Source organism: Lutra lutra, chromosome 6 (genome assembly GCF_902655055.1).
Source record: "Lutra lutra chromosome 6, mLutLut1.2, whole genome shotgun sequence".
NCBI lineage: Eukaryota > Metazoa > Chordata > Mammalia > Carnivora > Mustelidae > Lutra > Lutra lutra.
This window is the reverse complement of record NC_062283.1, coordinates 128481153-128504375: the sequence shown is the minus strand read 5'-3', so window position 1 is coordinate 128504375 and position 23223 is coordinate 128481153. Positions and strand designations below refer to the sequence as shown.

At 45.2% G+C, this 23223-nt stretch overlaps 1 protein-coding gene across 1 annotated transcript in view; it reads right to left on the bottom strand.

The window, feature by feature from the left end:
* CRYBG1 (crystallin beta-gamma domain containing 1) overlaps positions 1-23223 on the bottom strand; it is a 197975-nt gene that overhangs the window by 32739 nt on the left and 142013 nt on the right. The window contains exons 3-7 of the mRNA XM_047734833.1: positions 14262-15868; positions 7337-9674; positions 4278-4325; positions 4070-4188; positions 1969-2134 (exon numbers count right to left, since the gene is read on the bottom strand). Coding sequence (XP_047590789.1) covers positions 1969-2134; positions 4070-4188; positions 4278-4325; positions 7337-9674; positions 14262-15868 — 4278 coding nt within the window. The remainder of the gene's footprint in view (positions 1-1968; positions 2135-4069; positions 4189-4277; positions 4326-7336; positions 9675-14261; positions 15869-23223) is intronic.

Below are 23223 nucleotides of genomic sequence, written 5' to 3'. Positions count from 1 at the left end.
CGCATCTGTGGTGATTTACAAATCCCTGTACCGTGCTCCGTGTACCATGCTGTGTACCATGCCGTGCTCGTCAGACACGTCAGACACGTGCCCATCAGACACGTCAGAGGTCTCCGCTGGCTGAGTCCCTACATGTTAGTCAAACACTAATTGAACTTTAATCTTGCTGAGGTAGGTCCACTGAGGTACAGAAGAAATTATACTTAGGTGAGTTCAGGGGAGGCTTTCTTAACCATTACCAAAAGGAACAAATTTAATGAACTAAAAAGGTGCTCCCCTTCAATGTGTTGTGATTTATGTTCATGTTTCAAGCAACCACAAACATAATCGGTTAAAAAAAAAAAATCATAATGTATCCGGAACCAGGAATATATCCCGATCTTTCAATACGACACCTTTCAGAAAACATTCACCCCAGTAAATCAGCAATTTACAAACAATTAAATGCACCAAAGTGTTCGTACAATATTATTTAAAATAGTAACAAATCTAGAAACAGCCTTAAGTTCCACAGAGAAGGTAAAATAAATGATAGTACATCATTTCTTGGAAACCTCAAACCATGTAGTGACATGAAAAGCATGAATTGCATTAAGATAGGTATTATTTTTAAAAAAATGGCTATTATCAGGCAAAATAGGAGACCCCTCTTTACCAACATGCTTCATTTCCCTTACCCTCCCCTCCCCAAGTGCCTTTAAATCCCCACCCACCGGAATCGGATACAGTTACACATCACTAAGAGATGTTGGCCAAAGGGAGTGTGATCTTCAGGGAAATGGGTATGGAGAAAGAAAAAGGATTGAGAACTACAGGTTTTTTGTTTTTTTCTTTGTTTGTTTTTTGTCTTGTTTTGTTTTTTTCCTTAAGTGGTAGAGCCCAGTGTGGGGCTTGAACTCACAACCCTGAGATTATCATGATTATCACAATCATCATGATTACAACTACAGAAAAGGCAGACGGAAATACGGCCAAGACAGAGCAGAGAATTCAGAAAATTTAAGAGAGGATATCTCAGGATAGCAGATTGGGATGATGGGCTTAAACACCACTTTATTACCAATATTAGTTGAGCAATAAATAAAGAGTGCAGGGAAATTAGACCACTGACTATGACAATTTTAAATGGTGTTCCTCATGTCTTCTGTAAGGTTTATCGCATTATGTACTTAAAACTATTAAAAGATAAATCATTTAGAATACCAATGATCACTGAAGTCACTCAGAAATGTTGACTTAAGAATCAAGTGGCATTTTCCTCTGCCAAAAACTGTTACTCATTCTTACTCACTCTCATTTCATAACATTCCTTCTCTTCCTATTACACTCAAACACCCATCTCTATTACACGAATGGGGTTTTAATCTTCCACTTGGAAGATACGATTGACTACATTTTTGAAGGTAAAGAAGCATTGAATCCCAACAGGCACAAAGAAAGACAACTTCCTCATCAACAAATAAGGAACCAAGACATTTTAGCCAATCCTTAAAGTGACCTCAAGTACCTACTGTTTTTAAACCCACATGGAACCCCAGAGTTGAACTTTCAACTGGATTTTTGGGGGATTATTTTTCCAAAATAGGATTCCTATAAGCCACTCAAGGTATTCAGAACTCACACAGCAGCCAAAAAACAAAGTAAAAGAAAAATCTGTTCATATAGAATTCATCCAAACCAGGTTAATAAGTAAAATACATTTTTGGAGATGGGGATGGGGGACAGGAGTGAGAAATTAACCTTCAAAATTTATTATGGAAAAAAATGACAAATCAGAGTGTTTCTTTTCTAATTCAAGTGTACGAACACTGAAGTTATAGAAAATATATTCATAGAGCACCAATCGAACATTTTTCCCCAATCTCTTATTTCATAACATGAACTTTTCTCTCAAAGAAAGAATCATCCCCAGCATTCAATAAATACTTGCTGACTGAATCATTAGACTCTGGTTTTCCCATAACCTACCTGGACCACATGTCTGATTGAACCAATCACCACGGGCTTAGTGGACTCTGCCTCCTCATTTCTTTCCAAAACATCTTCTAAACCCCAGAGACCAGAGAGTTCCAATTCTCCTTCTTCTAAGGGGATGGTGTGCCCTTCAAAATTAGGTTTCTCATACAGAATCCAACTAAGAGTAAAACACAGCAAAACTATTAGCTGGTGTTGGTAAGAAAGGTTTTGATGACTCAAATATTCTAGCTAATGGCCTCCCCCCACACCGTCCCCTTCTTCCTTTTCCTTCTCCCCTTCTCTTCTCCCTTTTTCTCTCTCACATATTGTGGCCAATTATCATATATACACTGGTCAATTATCCAGCAATTAAAATATATAAACTCTCTCTAAAACTAAATTTACTGGGCATAATTAAGCCTCTGAAAATCCAAAAACTATATCAGAATCTTAAAGAACTTTTGGCATCAATATGAACATCGCAGAGTCACTGATGTTCTATGGAACGGTCAGTTGGTGAACAGTTACAAATGGTAATACATTGGATAAATGGACTTTTCCTAGAATTCTTTTTTCTCCCTATATGTGTAGAAAACACTTCTAGAGGGATTCTACTTACATTCCAGTACTGTATCAATGGATATATTGATACAAAATATTGATATCAAAAAAAGCCCCTATGGGGCGCCTGGGTGGCTCAGTGGGTTAAAGCCTCTGCCTTCGGCTCAGGTCATGTTCCCAGGGTCCTGGGATCGAGCCCCACATCGGGCTCTCTGCTCAGCGGGGAGCCTGCTTCCTCCTCTCTCTCCGCCTGCCTCTCTGCCTACTTGTGATCTCTGTCTGTCAAATAAATAAATAAAATCTTTAAAAAAAAAAAAAAAGCCCCTATATGCATGTTAACGGAGAGCATTTTAAAAATACCCTTCTCGACAACAAACATCCAAACACTAAAGAAAATCTAATGTCAATATATGACAGTGCTGCTCTTAGATGCTTATGCTTTCAAGAGAGAAGCCAACAAAAGTTGGAAAAAAAAAAAAAAAGAACACTGGGGTGCCTGGGTGGCTTAGTCAGTTAAACATCTGCCTTGGGCTCAGGTCATGATCCTGGGCTTCTGGGATCAAGTCCCACGTATGGCTCCCTGCTCAACAGGAAGCCTGCTTCTCCCTCCCCCTCTGCTGCTTCTCCCTCTCCCTCTGCTGCTTCTCCTGCTTGCTCTCTTCTCTCCCTCTCTTTCTCTAATAAAGAAATAAAATCTTAAAAAAAAAAGAGCACTATTTTATTAAAAACAAAATTTATATAATATTTGTTTTTAGTGTTATTTTTGGTCTTTAAATGTAAGAACAAAAGCTAATTATATTTTTGTGATGAACATGTTAAATACATAGAAAAATGTTATAATATGTAAAACCTAACAGGAAAGATGCCACATGTATAATCAAATGGAAAAGACAAAAACAACAATAAAAAGCCTTACTAGTTTTTTAAACCACAAATGTCTAAAGCCCAGCCTTCTTTATCTCAAACAAGATCGGTATCAAAGATAAATGCTTATACCAGATAAGTGATTTTTTAAAAATGGCTTTTCTTAATTCAACTTCCTTTGTATTTCCTAGAAGCTGTCAAGCTGGTAAATCATTTTTTCACCAGTTTCTTTAATCAAAACCATCAGTTGCTGAGAGGCTGGAAAATAAATTTTAGGTTAGTCATTCACAATGTCTTTTCTCATAGAACTTTGAAAATTCTACCAACAGGATTAGCGCAATTCTTCCCAACCTCACTGAAAATTCATAAAGCAGAAGTGTTCGTGGGGACTCAGAGTTCTGGTAGTCCTGGCCAGTGTGATGTGGGGTATATGGGAGAAGAAAATTGTACTGCCGCACACACCTGACTTTTCTAGCATTAATGGGCATCTCCTCTATAAAGCAGAAACATGGTTCAAAAATGTAATTTCTTAGACATGAATTTCTTGCAACACCCCCTAAGACTAGTATTTTCTGCCCTTTACATTACTGAAGGCATAATTTTAAATAAGTACTGAAGACCAAAAAGGAAACTAGAAATGTGAAACACAAACCCTCTAAAAGTCTGGAACCCAAAGCACCGGTCTTACCATCCTCTGACGACCTTGACAATGACCACCGGGGAGAGGCTCCAAGAGCTGCAATCCTCAACGTCACTGAAAACTTCAATGCACTCATCAGAGACATCCGGGTCCCTGAAGATCACTACCTACAAGAAAATGAAAGTGGCAGCACACGGTTGGACATTATCAGACCAAAATAAAATCCTGACTAGAAACACAGCATCCATCATCTTACCTTTCCAGGCCGGGGATTGATTTTATTTGTAAGACTTCCTCTGAGGGTCTGTAATCAGATGAACAAAAACACAACAAATTAAACTTTGTGTCATACTCTGCAGAGTTTCTAGGCCCACGATCTATTTATTTGCCTCAAAATTCATCGATTTTGAGACAATCCACCTTGATCTGTGCCAAAGCTATATTAAAGCTCTCTCTGAGTCCACACTGTTAAATTAAGAGCAGTTTTTCTCCTCTAGCTAAATGTGCTATTTCAATTTCTCCTCATTTATTTGTTTGTTTCTTTTTAGAGAGACAGGGAGGGAGGGAGGAGGAGAGAGAGAGAGAGAGAGCAGGGGGAGGGGCAGAGGAGGAGGGAGACTCTTAAGCAGGCTCCACACCCAGCTAGGAGCCTGATGCATGGCCTGATCCCACAACCTGGCCCCAAATCAAGAGTCAGACAAACAACTGAGCCAGCAAGGAGCTCCTCAGTTTTTCCTCATTTTCCACCAATCTAGAAAATTCAAGGCCCAAGAGTCAGACCTATGTTTTACATCAGCACACAGAATAAGAATTCAGCTAAGAAATTATAATTCAGTGGTACCTGGGTCGCTCAGTTGGTTAAGCAACTGCCTTCGACTCAGGTCATGATCCTGGAGTCCTGGGATCCAGTCCTGCATTGGGCTCCCTGCTCAGCATAGAGTCTGCTTCTCCCTCTGACCCTCTCCCTTCTCATGCTCTCTCTCAAATAAATAAAATCTTAAAAAAAAATTATAATTCAATCTCTGTATAATATCAAATACAGAGAAATTATAAAGTATTAATCATGTTATGTGATCATACACACAGCTTATCTGAATCTATAAATATTGTCTTGTATCAACTTACCATCATATCACAAGTATTAGTCTAAATAAAAGGGAGCTCGTGGTATGTATCACAATATATCGCACATAGTATCGTTAATCCTCCCTTTTTGAAGGACAAAACACGTTTCTCTACAGTTCCAAAACTAATCATCTTCAAGAACATCTGACAAGACCAGTAAAACCAGAAATGCATAACATAATAAAAATAGTAATTATACATGAAAAAATATACAATACAGTCTACTTTCAATGCTGACCAGGAGTCTTATTCTAAGGGCTGCTTTTAACCTGATCACTCTTGTACCAGACCATAGTAGAGTATGCCAAAGACGACAGCAAGGCCTCAGTAGAACACTATTAAAAATCAAAATGGCATTTACTTATTTATGTATACACATTGGAAGTGAAATAAGCTGAAGAAAAGGCCATAAATTTAAAACAAAATACACATTAAGACAATAAAGACAGAATGGTCATAGAGTAAACAAAGCCCAAGACCTATGGAAAAACAAAAAATGAAATTTTTTAACCATAAAAACACTTAGAAAAAGTATGAAAATACTTTGTTTCTTCTTTTTACTCCATTTGGTTTGATTTTTCAAGAGATTCCATAGGGAAGCTGTATATTCTGTTGTTAGACTCATCAAACTGCTATCAGATAAGAGAAGTGATCTAAGAATGAGTAAAAAGAGAAAAGAAGGCTGTAATGAATGGAAAGTAGGCCAGTGGAAATTCTGTGCTTAAGAGAAATACCTAAAAATCTTCTGATTTCTGAGTGGTACAGGCTGATTCAGGTTTGTTTGTTTACCACAGTGGTTCTCAAAGTGTGGTTCTGGGGCCCTTGGAAGATCCCCAAGAACCTTTCAGGAAGTCAATGAGGTCAAAACTCTTCTCATACAAAGAGGGTATTTTCCCTTTTCAGTCTCTTTCTCTCGCAGGAGTGCAGTGGAATGTTCCAGATAGCCCAGGCTGTGTGATGACACCACCGTTCTGATGGTTAACAGAGGGTGTCCTTATGTGTTCTCAGGCTTTACATTTTTTTTACTGTTAGCTTCTATTACAATCAATTCCAGCAGGCATAACTCATGTGAACAAAAGCTCTTTGGGGACCTCAATAATCTTTAAATATAAAGGTGTCCTGAGACCCCAAAGTTTGAACATTTTTGAAAAGGGGATCTGAACTTCCTCTGGACACCCAACCATATGTTTCGAAAGAGCTTCCAAAATGGTATTCTATGCTAGGCTTGAGCCAAAGCCCACACAACAAATGGAAACACGCTACAGTGCCCATTCAAATGAAGAAGAGGGCACGGTATCTTCTGGCAGATTATGCTGTGAGTCAAGACGGTCTACACTGGCCAGACAGCCTAGTTCACAACATGGGCAACAGGAATACAGAGGCCCACTCCTGTTTCAGGGCCAGCAGAGCTACGCTCTAGAACTTATACTCTGCCTGCCTCATATATCATCCTCCCTCCCCTTGAGCATCATGCTTGGTAACAGAAAGACACGCAATTCATACCAAAAACTCAGTAGAGAAAACAACTTCTGGAATTCGGATGAAAGAGGATGGAGAAATCATAACTGTTCCTCAAAGTCCTATTTTGCTGCCTTCTCTACAATATTAAAGGAAGGAGTCAATGTAGACCAAAATTCTTTGCCCCAACAGCTTGGTAGGAAAAACAGTTTCCCTGATGAAACTTCCAAGTAAAGAGAAATGATTTCCTGAATTACATGGGATAATCATCTAATGTTACTTATAGAAAGAAAGAGAAGGGTTAGGAGTAAGATTTCTTGGTGGGGCTTTTCTGAATAAATGAAGAAGCTTTACAGATCTTCAAAATTCTAAGCAGAGCACTGAGCATTTTGACACAGAACTAGATAAGAAAAAACAACTCGTCTGTCTCTGAACTCTCAAGGTACCTAACCTACACCTTTCAGAATACAACATATAAATTCATAAGCCTTAAAATATGTATAGCTTGTTTTCCCTGCTAGAGCACTAATGCCTTGAAGAGAGAAATCTTAGTACCTTTCTTCTTAGCCGCTACCAATACTTTATATACATTGTAGGTTTTCATGTGATGAATGAATAGAAAACTATCATTCACATGCACAACCACTTAAAAGAACATGAGTTGCTCATCACCCCTCTCTCCTCTCATTTTATAAATACCCCCCATAAATGGTAAAATATGTTGCTACTTACGGTCGTATCTGATAAGGACATGGCAGAAAAAGACACGCTGGGGTCAAACCGGCTGGATTTGAAAAGACCCATGAAGTCTGCATCACTATTTCCATAGTTTGGCAAGTTGGGCTTAAGAACGCTTCCGACACGATTAGCCTTTTCCGGATCATCACTGTTCTTCAGTTTAGAAAATTCAGAAAGCTGGGTTTCTGGCAAGTGTGGGTTGCTTCGTGAATCCAGGTCTTCTTTGGTTTCCTCTTTGGGCAGGTATCTCTCCATGTAGCTTGTGCTTTTCAAGCCCGAAGGAGCCGCATCTGTGGCATCAAAATTGAAGACCTTTCCGTTGCTGGGGGGAAGGTTTGGCTGCTCTCGGTCTGCACCGCAGGGGGGGCCCCCCTCCGCCCTGGGCGGTAACGCGGAAGCCCGAGAAAGAGAAGTGTTGTGAGGAGTGCCGAAAGACGTGGTCATGGTACTGACTGACGTCACAGAGGGAGAAAAGATCTTGTCTTGCGGTGAAGTAGGCAGCAGGCTGGAGAAGAGTGCGCTCTTCTCTAGCCTTGATCTCTTAATTCCGCCATTGGGGACATCTTTGTTCTCTTTGTCCTTTGTCTCCGGAGCCATGGAAGGGTCGTCTTTCCCGTTAGTGTACAGGGACTTGAAGAGGATACTCTGCTCGGTAGATGTGCGTTTGGGCCTCAGGTTGGGTTTTGTGTAAAGGTTCTGCATCAGATGTAAAGCTGGTGACATTTCTGTCTGGCTTTCCTTCTTCTTCCCCAGACCAAAGGTAAACACGTTGGGATCTAACACTTTTTCTAAATTGTCCTCATGAATCGGAGGCATCACAAAGGGAGGGGCAGGGGAATTGGGCACCCTGGCCTTCTTTTTCTTCTGAGGCACACAGACGGTGCTGTCCATGTTTTTGATAATTTCGGTGAATTTTTCCATATCCGATGAAGAATCAAATACACTGTCATCACTACCCGCAGACATGTTCAGAAGACTGGCAGGGCTGGCCTGGCCATTCACAACCTTTTGATCCGGCCTTTGGGGAGTTTCTAGAGGGTTTCTGCTCCCAGGGGAGCCGACAGGGCCGGGGTCAGCCTTCGGGGGTTTTCGGTCACCCTGACTTTGAGCCTGGATAGGCTGAGTTTTCTCTGATTCTGGCGGCATGACTTGCGGGTCAGATTTTGCTGCTTGTTCCTCTTTGCAAAGAATGTGTTCGGGAGACGTGCTCTCACCGCCCAGCCCTTCTGCTTTCTGGGGAGCACAGCTTGCAACAGAAACCACTTCAAGGTCATCGTTGTGACAGCTTGGCAACTGTGCTTCTCTAACTTCGGAGCTCTCTGAGATGATCTGGGAGCCCACATCCTGGGTGCTCTCCACGGGGAGCACGAAGGACCGGACCTGGACCAGCACCTTGGATGGACGTTCGGTTCCCACAGCTTCCGGGCTGTGCTCTGTGCACGGAGCAGGGCTTGCGGCCCCTCCTTCTCCTCCCCCTGCAACTCTGGAGGGCAGTATTCTCTCCTCATTCTTATGTGACACAGGCAGAACACATCCGTGATGGTTTTCTGACACTTCTACATGGGTGCATGGAACACTGCTTCCGGGAGCTTGAACACATGCGTCTCCGGGTGCGGGCTGTGAGCGAGAAGGCCCGTTAGATGACTCAGCTGGGGGCTGTGAGTCAGAAAATGTATCCTGTGGCTTTGGTCTGGCTGTTGGAGGGGAATCTTTGGTACCAAGAACAGCAGGAATGTCCTGAGCCAGATCAGTCATAGTTTCGAGGGCAAGACTTCTGCTGTCTGCAGCCGTTGAGTGACCCTCTCCTAAGGGCTTGTGGTCAGTGGCAGGAATCAGGGCAGTAACCACCACTTTGGAAGGGCAGCCTGCATCTATCTGCACTTCTGCTCTATCACCCCGGGTAAGCGGAGCACCGAGAGCTTGACCCTCGGTAGGCTCGCCCTCCGCCCCTCCTGCGCTGGGGCTCCCGGTGGCTGGTGGGATCTCCTCCTCCGTAACTTTGGGTTCTGGCGAGCTCTCCTTCGCCAGCATACCATTCTGGTGACTATTTGCTGTGCCTTTCTTTTCAGATTGCTCCATCTCTTTGGCTTTTTTGGCTAAATTCAGCTTCGCCCTCCCGACAAAGGTCTTATTGCAGGCAGGAGAGTTCCTCGTGCTGCGAACATCAGCATATTTTGGGCTACTGGTGGCCCGTTTGTTTTCGAATAAGGAGATCTTGTTGGCAGTGTTTCCTTTATGGACCGGCTGGCTAAATGGATTATGCTCATTTCCCAAACTGTCAGGATTTTTGGGAGTTTTAAGATTTAGTTCCACATGTTTGGGCTTGGCCGGGCTGCAAAAATAGAGCAGTGAGATAAAGTTATTGACCTAGTTTTAAAAAGTGAACATACCAGTTCATTACAAAACGCTTATTACTATGAAAAGCCAACAGCCTTCTGGTTAAGTAACATTTTTTTTTATGAGACTATTTAAAAGCCACTCTAAATACACTTTCAACTGTTTTTAGTGGATGGTTCGCTTCTGTGTGATAGAGGAGAAAATTTATAGCCAAGAAAATCGAGAGATGGGAGGTTAGCAAACTTATCAAGTCCCTAATTAATGTGAGCACAGTGCTCAACCACTAGTATTAGAAGACATCTTAGGGCTTGAAGAACATTAGACTGAATTTATATATTTAATGTACTCCCTTACTTTAAATATGTAAATGATCTCCCCAAACATCAATTGTGCATTTTTGTAATTTTAAATATTATTTCAAAAGGCTAGATTTCAAAAATATTTATCTGTTATTTACCTCTTTGGATATTCCATCCCTTTCATCTTCCTTTATGTAACTTTACTCTGATTATGTAAGTGTCTTCACTACAGAACATTTGGAAATTATAAAAATGAAGAATCACTCATACTCCTATGACTCAGATAATCTCCCCGTTAATAGTTTAGTATAAGTCAGTCTTCTTGTGTGCATAGTAAAGTACTTTAAACAGAATAGGAATTATTCTGTTCACAGAGTTTCAGATCTTGTCTTTAAAGAAAAAGATTACTCAATCTTATATTTCATATTTTTCACATTTTCAAGTTACTAAAATTTAAAGTTTTTCATAATGTCTGCATAAAATTTTCATTTATAGATATACCACAAGTTACTTATCAGTTGCTCAATTGTTGGTTTTGTCACCTTTTGGGGGGCAAAGGGAGTCTCCCCTCACTCTAGAGAGAAACTCTAATGTTTCTTGGTTATTACTCCTGATGGAAATCATAAATCTTTGAATGTATGTACTGTTCTCTTTCTGAGAAACAAAATGTTCTCTGTATGACATTCACCAGCCCTGGTCCTTACACTGATTATCTATGTGAGCTTGGTCAGGTTAACTCACTGGACTTTCTACCTTCTCTACCTGGAAAAACAAAGTAGATAGTTTAGAATAGAGCTGGTCCTCTCCCCACCGCCCACCTCCCCCAAGGAATGGCTGAAGCAATTCTTGGGATTCTCTTCAGCTGCACTGGGGACAACAGAGACAGAGGGTTGGATCTGGGGCCAGCCACCCTCCTTTTAAGCAGAAGCACTTCTAGTTCTCTGTTTCATATGTCACTTTTATATAAGCCTTCCCAGAAGAATGGGCTCCAAGGCTAAACACAAAAAAATGTCTAAACCATAGGCCTAGTGGTTTCTGAAATGAAGAGATAATAACCACTAACAATCACAGATTGACACACGCTTGACAAATACTCCGCATGTCTAATGTACTATTTTATATGTTCTCATTTAAGAGGAGGAAGCTGAAGCCTAGAAAAGGCAGGTAATTTGCCAGAAGTCATACACCCAGTGAGTGACAGGGCCAGGGTTTGAAACCAGGTGTCCTGGTTTCAGAGGCTATGCTCCTGACTGCTCCTGTGTCCCCAGACCTCAGTGACCAATTCTGGTCCTTTCCAGCTTTACCTATTAAGAAGTCAATGAATTAGCAGGAGATCTGTTAAGATGAAGCAATCAGACTTTGGAGGCCACCTTGATAATGAAAAGTAGAGCCACACAGAAATCTCATGCTGCCGTCAGCATGAGATTCATTGACCTTCAAGAAAGAGGAGCCTTTTGGGACGCCTGGGTGGCTCAGTTGGTTAGGCAGCTGCCTTCAGCTCGGTTCATGATCCCGGCATCCTGGGATCGAGTCCCACATCGGGCTCCTTGCTTGGCGGGGAGCCTGCTTCTCCCTCTGCCTCTGCCTGCCACTCTGTCTGCCTGTGCTCACTCTCGCTTCTCTCTCTATGACAAATAAATAAATAAAATCTTTAAAAAAAAAAAGAGAGAAGCCTTTTGAAGGAATAGGCAATATGACTTGGGGTGAGACACCTTTCTCTTCTGGATAAAATGAGTAGACTGAAAAGACTTGAGAAGTCCTTCCCAAACATGGCATTAGGAATTTAGATTTTTAGTTTTTTTTTGGAATTTGATTTAAATACTTAATTTGATATACTCTCATGAATTTTTCTTAGGCATTGCTTTCCCCAGAATCTCCATAAGATAGGCTCTGCCATAGTGGGCCCATAAATTTAAAAGGAAAATTAATTTACATGCACTACCTTGAAGATGAATTTCTAAAACCAGTGGAGTAGAAATGGAGAGCTTACAAATGCCATCAGCTAATGAAGGATGTTCACATACCAGTAAATACACCTTTTAAAAATTCTCACTAATCAGCTCAAGAAACAAACATCAAAGTATATCTTGCGATGTAAATGGAAAACACCAAAGGTTAGCCAATAACCTACCTTAAGGACAGGAAACACATCTGCACATTAAAGATTTACACCAAGATCAAAATATATTTTACAACCAAACTTTCTGTGCTATTAAGTTCTGCTACCAAGAGTCACTACAATTAACCTAGCTCAAACTGATTAAAAGGAAGGCTTCTATAATTCATGTTTAATACCTTTATTATAATGTGAGAGGGGAAAATAATCTGGTGTCTAAAAAGCCATGGCTAGGAGAGGAAAATTCTCCTTATTCTAAACATACCATTGTTAAGAATCTCAACATTCAATCCTTGGTACAGAACTGAAGACATAATTTTTCTAACAGCATCAAGAAACTCTCTGCTATATAGTCCTTTTTCAGGGAATATAACATAACTTTAACTAAAACATCAGATGCAAATTATTTTTTAAAAATCATCTGATAACATTTTTTCTTGAAATACAGAGGGGAAAAAAACTGGGAAAAAAATCCATCAAACAGAAAAAAGCTAGAAGGAATTGATTTCCCATTTCAGCAGTTGGCCAATTCACCAAGCTCGAGGCCCTGTGGAAAACACAATTAAGCTAAATGCCTTGCTAAGGGAAAATTTTAGGTAGGAAATAATCGGCACAGAGAAGAAGACATTTGATTTAGTTCTTGGGCACAAAACGGCACATGAAGAGTTTCATTATAAGAATCGCTTCCCAAGTTTGTTTACCCTCCTCCTTGCAACATTTCTGGTTTTTCCACTGGCGTGCTCCGCTTGGAAGGCAGGGAAGGCGTCCCCTTAATGCTCCACAGCAACGTTTCTCTAAGCTCACACTCGAGGTCTGAATGTTCAGTCACACTGGCCTTCTTCAAATAATGGGCATCATTCACTCTGGTTTCTTCTCTGACACTGCCGTTGCAGAATAAATAGGTGACTTTATCAAAGGTCTCCAGGTTGGCAGCTGGGGCGGTAGCTCACATTACTCATTAAGCAGGTTCTCCCTCGAGTGTTTACCAGGCCTCCTACTCTAAAGCTTACTTACCCAAGAACTCAAATGGGATGAAACCATTAGGTTTAAGAATCAAAATGCTGGGAAAATACCGGCTCTTTTAATAAATGCGCAAATGTAGGAAAAACTCGGGCAGTTTTCAAAGTCCTTTTGCACGGGGGCTAGCTGGGAGGTGGGGGGATGAGAGTATGGGAAGGGGAGAGGATCTTGAGTTTTACAGAGAGCCCTCCCTACCCCATCCTCCTATACAACACCGCATTCAGCATCAAGGCAGAAGCCTCAAGGCAGAAGCCCAGCTCCAAAAAGCCAACAGCAACCTGCTTTGCACTCCCCCCCCCAGACTTTACAGCTGATAACCCACTCAGTTCCCTCAGCCATCACCTCAGACGGTTCCGGTTCGTTCTCTTCCTTTTGCAAGCTAGAGTGGGCCATAAACTTCTCAAGGGCAATATACTGAGTCATAGTCTGAGTTTTCCCGCATAGTTCCTGGCACAACACCATGCACAAAAGTCACTCAGTAAATATTTGGGGGGGAAAAAATCAGTGAACTTAACAGTCAGTTGCTGAGCTTGATTCTTCCAATGTTCTTTCATGGAACAAAGTGCCCCAGTAAGAACACTGCTCTCTCTTCATTTCCGTAACTAAAGAATTCCTTTTCAACCTGGGGGCAAACATGTCACTAACCTCCCAAACATTCGAAGGAGGGGACTTAGAAAACAATCTTTAAGCTGCCCTAAGTTCCAGAAAAAGTTCTGTGAATTCTCTAAAACTCACCCATGTCAAAACTACTACTGGGTCAGACTGAAATTAAACGGTTTTGCTCCATGTTTTCAAATTCACTGCATAGGTGTTTCCAGAACGCCCTCTCCAGGAATGCTGGTGTTTTAAGTTTTGAATAAAGGATTAGCTCAAGTCAGGCCAGTCGGTCCTCTTTCAATGGCTGATGTAAACACTGAGCCCCAAGAGATTGTTACATTCTTTCAACTTAAACATTCTATCAGAACAGCAATTCACGTGGCGGCCTCCCGAAGTGTCATCTCCAGCTGTGCTAACCAGCCCTTCACTACCTCCGTTTCAACACAGAGGGGAAACTCGGTGCCACAGAGGCAAAGACCCGGAGCCCCCCAGAAATACCACCCAGAACGTCTGCGGACACCCACAGCGCGCCCAGGCCCCGGTTACTTACAGGGTCACTTTAGTGGTCACCGTCGACCTGCCCACCCCGAAATGGTGCCTGGGCTTCAAGCCGTCCACGTCCGAACCACCGGCCGATCTGCCCGGCTCTTTGCTTCGACTTCCTTCTCCCCGGCTGTCGAAGTGGTTGGGGAACGGGCCCCTCTTGTGCTCGGGCTTGATCTCCGGCAGCAGCGAGCTGCTCTTGACGGTGAGCTCGCGGGGGATGACCCGGGCCGCCTCCTCCCCGTTGTCCCCCGCGGCGCCCTTGGCGACGGGATCCGGCGCTGGCGCGCTCTTCGGAGGGGACTCCTTGGCGGGAGCCCGAGGGCCGCCGGCCGGCGAGGTGGGCGCGGCCTCGGGGACGCGGCTCTTGCCCCTCCTCTTGGTGGGGGACGAGGCGGGCGGCGGCTGTTTGCCCCGCTCGGACTCCCCGCGGAGCGGCCCCCTGGGCCCGGGGCTGGACTTGGACTCGGCGCCCGCTGCGGAGGCAACGCCCCCGTCGGGGGCCGCCCGCGGAGATTTCACTTTCTTTTCCGCGGAGCCGTTCTCCGTGGCCGTGTTTGGCGCCACCTCGTAGTCGAAAACCGCGTCGTCCCTGCCCGCGCTGTCCGGCAGCGCCGTGTCCGGCCCGGGGGAGTCGGTGGACTTCTGCGACCTTCTCCGCCTGCCCGACCTGCGGCCGCCCGACCTCTTCTCCATGTCGTCAGAATCGCCGCAATCTTCTGCCCCCGGAGGAATCGCGCCCGGCTCGTCCCCCTGGGCCGCCTCAGTCTTGCTCAAGTAGATGTCCAACGTTAACACCGTGGCGGGGTGGGCGCCGGGCCGGCACTGTCGCCCTCGGGGTCCCGCTTGGCCGTCTGCCTGCGCCGCGTCCGAACAGTTAACCTCGCGCTCGGCCGGAGGGTCCCCTGGCGGAGCCGACGCGTCCTCGGAGGGCAGGCTGTACGCGTCTTGGGGCTCCAGAGAGTCTGCCCCGGCGCACACACGGGGAGCTCTGTCAGAGGCCTCGCCTAGCCCCCCCGCGGGCCGCTCCCCGGTGGGCGACCTCGGCACAGCCCTCGCGCCCTGGGCTGTGTCCTGCTCGCAGCCAGCGCCGGGTGCAGCGTCCTTCCCCGGACTGCCGGCCAGCGTATCTGCGCTGCCTTGCCCCGAGGAATTCTCAAGTGAGGAATGCAGCTGCTTGGCAGCGGTGGTGGCACCTGGGAAAGACTCTCCCTCTGCCTCCAGAGGTTCTAATTGGAGTGAATCACCTTCATGGCACTGCTGCACAGCCGCCGCCGCTGCGCGGCTGCTCGTGCAAGGTGACAGCTCGGCGTCAGGGGGGGCCTCCTGCACACAGGTCTCGGGGCGATCCTCCGACTCCCGGGGCTGCTCCTGCGAGGAACCCTCCTCGCACGTGTCTTTCTGCTTTGGTTGGCCGCCCTGAGGTTTACTCTTATTCTCTCTTTCCGGGGGTTTGGAAGAGGTTACATCTTTGGGAGACACTGATTTGGCACTGGAGCTGGTGGGACTCTCTAACCCGTTTCTGCTGGTCCTTCTCCTTCCAGCCGTGAACAGATTGCCAAGCTTCCCCAAAACTGGCTTCCTTTTGTTTTCTTCTGGGGGTTGTGCTCTGGACTGGAAAACAAAAAGGTTTGGGGGAAAGAAACCGTGAGAATCTGATTTTCCCCCTCCTTAGTAAGCGCATTGCAGACCTACAAGCCAAAATGGTAGCAACCCAGTCTAACTGAAAATCGGGAAGTGTGTTTTTGTTACATTTATTCCAACAAAATAAAGTTAGATTTTCACATTTTTCTTAAGCCCCATCTATGTTAGTCGCTACTTGGAATAACATTTTCTTTAACTCTTGTGTTTTAAAGGAAAATTCAGAAGGTCCAAATAATCATATATACAAAATCAACAATTCCCAGGTCTATCCAACTTTTGCTTTTTACCTTCTTCCTCAATCAAGATGAATTTCAAAACAGTCATGTGTGACTACAAGGCAGCAGTAAACAAACTAAAGTATCTTAAAGATTTTATTTAATTGAGAGAGAGAGGGCACGAGTAAGAGAGGGAGAGAAGGGCAGAGGGAGAGAAACAAGAAGACTCCCCGCTGAGCAGGGGTGGGGAATCCCCTCCCCGCCCCCCCCCCCGCCCCACCCTGGGCTGATCCCAGGACCCCAGCTCACCACCTGGGCCCAAGTCAGACGCTCAAACGGCTGAGCCACGCAGGCGCCCCTAAAGTACCGTAAAGGAAAGTTTTTGTTGTGGTTTTGAAACACCGCCCTTTCTTTTTGTAGGAAGAAAGGAAAACGAGTAGGAAGTTCTAGCACCCTTCTCTAGAACAGAAAGAAGCCACCTGGGTATAACACAACTGCAAATGGAAAACTCCAGAAAACCAGGATTGGAGACCCGGGGCGGGCTGGTGGCCACACCTGTTGCCCGGGAGGGCCGGGCCCGCAGTCCTCCAATGGGAGAAGCACGCGGGCTTTCAAACGCCCGCTGGTCCTCCCCCGGCGGTCCCGCCGCTCTGCCGCTCACCCGACGGGCCGTGCCCCCGCGGGGAGTTCCCAGGAGTGCAAATACGGGGAGTGCCTGCAGGAAGGAGGGCGAAGGTGGAGGGCGACCACGTGCGCACAGCCGCCCCTCGGGTCCCGGAGGCGCCCAGCGACCGCAGCGCACCTGGCTCTGCCCACGCCGACCTCAGCCGGCTGCCCGTCCCTCCCCGGCCCGCAGGGCTTCAGGCGCGAGCCCGGGAAGCCGACCCACCCGCGGGAAGGGATCTGTGCCGCCCGCGTAGTTCCGCTCGGGTTCCGGGAAGGGCAAAAACTCGCACCGCTTGCATAGCCTGGAGCCAAACGGCCGGCACCTGGGGCCCGCGCCAGAAGCGGGGGCCGCTCCGAGCTTGTCAATAAAAGCAAACCCGCCAATGGGCGCCGTGGTGCGCCGGGGTTTGCGGGTGCGGGAAGGGGTAGGTGAGGGCAGGGGACCCGCAGGAAGAGGAGGGAGCAGTCCCAGGGGAGTGTGGGAGCTTCGGCTGCTCGCCCGGCCTAGGCGTCTAAGGGAAGGCGGCGTGCTCAGGGCAACGAACCCACTGCAACCAGGACCACGCGTGGGACTACAGTAACTTAAGAATCACCTCTTCCACTTAAAACCTAGGAGCTAGCTTGAGCACCCCGCCCCGCCACCTTTCCTGGATAGCGAACACTCAGGGCAGTTTTTATAATATTGACTGTTTACAGAGAGATTCCTAAATCACTGTGCAAAGCAGCTCCATTTCCTTTGAGTTTTATGCCCCCCTTGGACTTTGGAACTGGTGGGAAATAGGAAGAGCTGTAAGATAAACCTGGAAATTAACATGGTCAACAAGCATTTATTGAGACCGCCCCAGCCGGCTGTGGAACATGTAATTCTGCGACAGCCTAGCTCCCACGGCAAAGAGATGAAGGGCGTGGGGGGGATCGGGGGGACAATAAAGTCAGGATCAAACCCAGTTCCTCAGCTTTCCCAACCCGTGCTCCTTCAACTCCACCACGGGGACTCCTTTCAGAGGACGGGGAGATGCAGAGGGCACCCCTGAGACAGAGCCAGCCCAGAGGAAGAGATGCAGGCCATACGCCCCCAGAATTGGCTCCTGGGGAAGTTCTCTTGAATTGCATTTGCTGACAAGCCCTGAGTGATTCTTTTGGTTTGAGAAGCACCTGGCAGGAGCTTTTGAACTAGTGAGCATGAGGAGATGGGCCCGCAAGGCAGCCACTGGAAACTTTTTTTTAAAAAAGTATTTATTTATTTGAGAGAGACAGAGATAGCGGGAGAGGAGAGCACAAGACGGAAGAGGGGGAGAAGCAGACTCCCCACTGAGCAAGGAGCCCTATGTGGGGCTCAATCCCAGGACCCTGGGATCATGACCTGAGCGGTAGGCAGGGGCTCAGCAGACTGAGTCACCCAGGAGCTGGCCACTGGGAACTTTTGCGACTGAATTGATATGCTTCTAAAAGCTAACCAGATTTTGATTAATAATTTAATCCTACAGTGGTTATATAAATAATATAGGAAAAATAAACACTCCAACTACCTAAGGAATATATTTGGGTTCTGACTCTAAGTCAAAGGTATAACATGATTTTTAAACATAGTTCATGCTTACTGAGCCCCATCTTAAGTACTAGACATTTGCAAAGAGATTTACATAGAATCCCATCTAATCATCCTAACAATCCTTGAGGTAGGTACTCTTATTACGCCCATTTGCCAAGGTTTCTTAACCCTGTCCAAGGTTCCACAGCCAGTAGTCTTTCTTATTTTTTTAAAGATTTTTAAAAAATTTTATTTATTTGGGAGAGACACAGAGATAGCAAGAGAGAGCACAAGTGGGGAGGAAAGGGAGAAGCGGGCCCCACATGGGGGTCTTGATACCGGGACCCCGGGATCATGACCTGAGCTGAAGGCGGACACTGAGCTGACTGAACCACCCAGGTGCCCAACCAGTGGGCTTTCTAACTCTGCCTTTAGAGCACTGTCTCTGCTGCCTGGACAGGCCTTCAAACATATTCTAAAGAGGTACCCAGGAAACAAGGTTTGAGTTTGTTGGCTCGCTTTTAGTCCGTGTGAAAGGAAAACCATTAAGGGTATGTATTATTCTGTCCTGCCAATCATGTTGCAATCCATTTTTCCCATGGGGTTGAAAGGTGCCTGGTCAGCAGTCCCCTCTGCTCAGTGCAGGCATTTTTTCATTTTTGGCTATAGCTACATTTTACAAAACCGGTTGCTCTTTCTAACTCAGCCTCATCAACTACTTGCCTCCTCCTCCCCTCAGAAGGACAGCCAGCTTCCCACCTGCCAGGTAGCTGTTTAGTGTACTGAACTGCCTAGAACTGTAGAGCTTTGTCTGTTTATACATGAGTGTTCACAGCAGCTTCACTGTCCAAAATTGGAAACAGCTTAAATGCCCATCAGTGGTAGACGGTGAAACAAATTGTGTTATATCCAAACAAATTGTGGTATATCCATACAACAGAACACTACTCAATAAAAAGGACTGAACTTCTGAAGCATGTAATGACACAGATAAATCTGAAAAATGTTATGCTAAGAGGAAGCCAGACTCAAAGTTTACATACTGTATGGTTCCATCGATGTGCTATCTAGACAATGCAAATCTAATACATAATCACAGAAAGTAGATCAGTGGTTTCCTGAGGGCAGGGAGGGGGGAGGAGAGCAGTGTGACTGAAAAGAGGTACAAAGGAACTTGGAGGGGGGGGAATGTTCTATATCTTAATTGTGATAATTACACACATGTACACATCTTTCAAAATTCATCAAACTATACTTAAATTGGATATGGCTTCTTATATATGTTATATCTTTTTTTTTTTTTGACAGAGATCACAAGTAGGCAGAGAGGCAGGCAGAAAGAGGAAGAAGCAGACTCCCCGCTGAGCAGAGAGCCCGATGCAGGGCTCGATCCCAGGACCCTGGTATCATGACCTGAGCCTACGGCAGAGGCTTTAACCCATTGAACCACCCAGGCATCCTATATATGTTATATCTTAATAAAGTTGGTTTAAATATAAAACTTTCCCATGACAGAACTAGAGGGTATTATGCTTAGTGAAATAAGTCAATCAGAGAAAGACAACTAGAATATGATCTCCCTGATATGAGGAAGTTGAGAGGCAACGTGGGGGGTTTGGGGGATAGGAAAAGAATAAATGAAACAAGATGGGATCGGGAGGTAGAGAAACCATAAGAGACTCTTAATCACACAAAACAAACTGAGGGTTGCCAGGGGCAGTGGGGTAGGGAAAGGGTGGTGGGGTTATGTACATTGGGGAAGGTATGTGCTATGAAGTGTGTAAACCTGGCGATTCACAGACCTATACCTCTGGGGCTAATAATACATTATATGTTAATTTAAAAATAAAAAATTAGGGGCTCCTGGGTGGCTCAGTGGGTTAAGGCCTCTGCCTTCAGCTCGGGTCATGGTCTCAGGGTCCTGGGAGCCCCGCATCGGGTTCTCTCTGCTCAGCGGGGAGCCTGCTTCCCCCTCTCTCTCTGCCTGCCTCTCTGCCTACTTGTGATCTCTCTCTGTCAAATAAATAAATAAAATCTTTAAAAAAAATTAAAAATTAAAAAAAAACCTTTCTTATGAGAAACTATCCATTTGACTCAGGTGCCTCTTTCAGAGTTCCTAGTCAATGGGAGCCTCTACTCATTTTAAGAGCTAGGTCCTCATTTACAGGGCCTAGGAGACAGATCCCAGGGCATCTCCCGCATCTCCAGCCTATCTCTATGCAAGGTACTCTGAGCAGAGTTCAGGATGCACTGTTCATCCAAAGGGAAGTTCACAGTGGTGTCTTTGAGAAACACCCCTTCTTCAAACAGGACCTACATTCGTTTTTCAGCCAGGGATTTTTCTTTCCAGTGTTCATGGAGGAATAATGAGCATGGCAGATGGAAGATGAAAAACTAGACGGCTTGAGAGTTGTCCAGAGTGTAGGGACCTTCTTAAGTAGTAGCCTTTGCACCTGGAGTGCTAGAGGTAGGATGGGACCCACAGCACCGACCTGCTCAACCTCCACCCTAATCTGTCAGGAAGGGGAGTGTTTTGTGAAGAGGCCATGAGGGCCAATCAGCCTTTTTCCTGCTCTCCTAGGCTCCTCCCCAGTCTCTCCTCCCTGCTGGGTCAGGGTCCTGAGGGTTCTTGCGCGGGTGTTCACAGACTACAGCAGAGTCCTGCAACCCCAAGACCGCCTTTGCAGTGAGGTCTTTCCCGTGTCCTCTCAGCGTGCCTTATTTAAGGCAGCCGGCCCATCTCACTGTGCAGAACCCGCACTCGGAATCCTTGGTCACCCCTGCCGGAGGGGAGGAGTGCGGTGCACCACAGCTCTGCTGTAGAGATGGTCCATGGCTTGCGGACTTGAACTTGTTTCAGAATGCTCTTGCAGGCTAATATGAAATGTGGCTTGTTGGGGCGGGGCGTGTGTAAGCACCGAGGACGAGCCTGCACGCCACCAGTGAGCAGACAACCCCCCCCCCCCCCCCCCCCGCAAACACCACCGACAACACTGGCTGCAGAGCTGGGCGTGATTCCCACCCTTGTGCCCCAGCGCCTGCTATCAGCAGCGGCCCCTTAGTGAAAGTCGCCTTGGACTTACATGTAACTTCAGAGATCTCTGCAATCTTCTCAACTGGGGTGGGGGGTGGGGAGGAGATGTCCAGGAAATACAGGATAAATTGTTAATATACTACAAATTGTTAACTACAAAAATGTCTGGACATACAAGCAAAATTGTGTGCTTATCCCCTCTCCAGCATACCGCACCCCACAATCGCCTGATTTGCCTATTGGAGTCTTGCTTTAAATTTATAAGTAATTTACCTGAAATCAGGTTTGGCAGTTGAAGATAAATATGTTGAGCATATTATATGAAAATGTAATAAACATACGGTTTAAAAAAACAAGAACTTCACTTGTTTCCCACCTTTTTGTTGCCACGTGGAATAAAAGCCCCTTAAGAGCAGGGAGAATGTCCTGTCTGCTTTCCCAGCACTTAGCACAGGGGCTTCGAATTAGGGGTGGACATGAAGTATTTGCTGCCACTGGAATTAGCAACAGCCCCAACACTCTTGGAGATTAGCAGAAACAGAATTAGGTCTACACAAAACCAAAACGGAATGGAAAAATCTTTTTTGCACAAGACAGCGTGGTCAAGACTTTGCAGCTCTCTTCTGCCCATGGGAAGCTGCGGCTGGGCACTGGAGCTGCCAGCTCCCAAACTCCCACTTCTTCAGGGTTCCTGCTGGCTCCGGGCCCAAAGCTGACTTGAGAAAGCAGGTCAAGATCTTTTCACACGTACTCATGGGCCCCTCCTACTAAAGAGGGCTCATTGATGTGCAAAAGTAACTCTTTTTCTGCCACACTTGTGATTCCCTAAGCACTCACTTCCATTTCTTTAAAAAAAAAAAAAAAGCCTTAAATTAAAGTAGCTCCTTCAGTTCAGCCATGATGAGGAATGAGTCTGATGCACATTACTGTAAATGATAGGATGGCATGTTCCTTTGAGAACACCTTAGGTTCTCAACATAGGAGTTTATGTGTTTACATTGGGGGGAGCTATTTTTTCTGCACAGGTTTTTAAAAAAAAAATCATTTTAGTTGTTTGTCTTTAAAAATATAGGGATTTAAGCTACTTCAACTTTCAAAAACCCTTCAGTAGGCTCCACACCCAACGTGAAGTTTGAACTCACGGACTGAGATCAAGAGTCACACACTCCACCCACTGAGCCAGCCAGGAGCACCACCCTTCAATTTTAAAAAGTAAAAGCAAGGGTTAGAAAATTCCATTCGATAAACAAGAAATACTTTCAAAATATGTGACAATGAAAGAATAAAATGGGGAGTGGGGAAGGGGAGGGGGGAGAAAAAAGGGAAAAAGAGTCAAAGTGGGAGGGACAATCTGATGTGGAGAGTTGGGAGGCAGGGAAGAGAAACACACAATAAGCAAGAAAGACTGTCATGAGGAGATGTTACCCTTTTCTTAACAATTTTCCAGGATGTGCATGCTAAAGACTTTCAGGATGAAAATTAAAATCACATTTTGCCCCGGTTATGTGTGCAGCTATCTCTCAGCCCCAGAAGCTCAGACAGATGAAGGCACATTTAAGGAAGGATCTAGAGAAGGATTCCCTGGTAGTACAGACCTCCCATCGGAATAGGCATTTCAAATTACTCACTCTCTTCTTTCTCTTTCCATTTTGTGTTTTTCTTTTCAGTATTGTTTATGCTAATAAATACAGCCCACCCCAAATATGCACGTGCACACACATACAAATATACAAAATGTCAAAGAAGACATGTTCACATAAATAAACTTTGACCTATTGAGCACTCAAACTTTTCATTTTTATTTTTTAAGCAAATATTTTTCTTTTATATGTTTATCTAGTTCCCTCCCTCAGAGTATACTAAATATAATGAACTACCT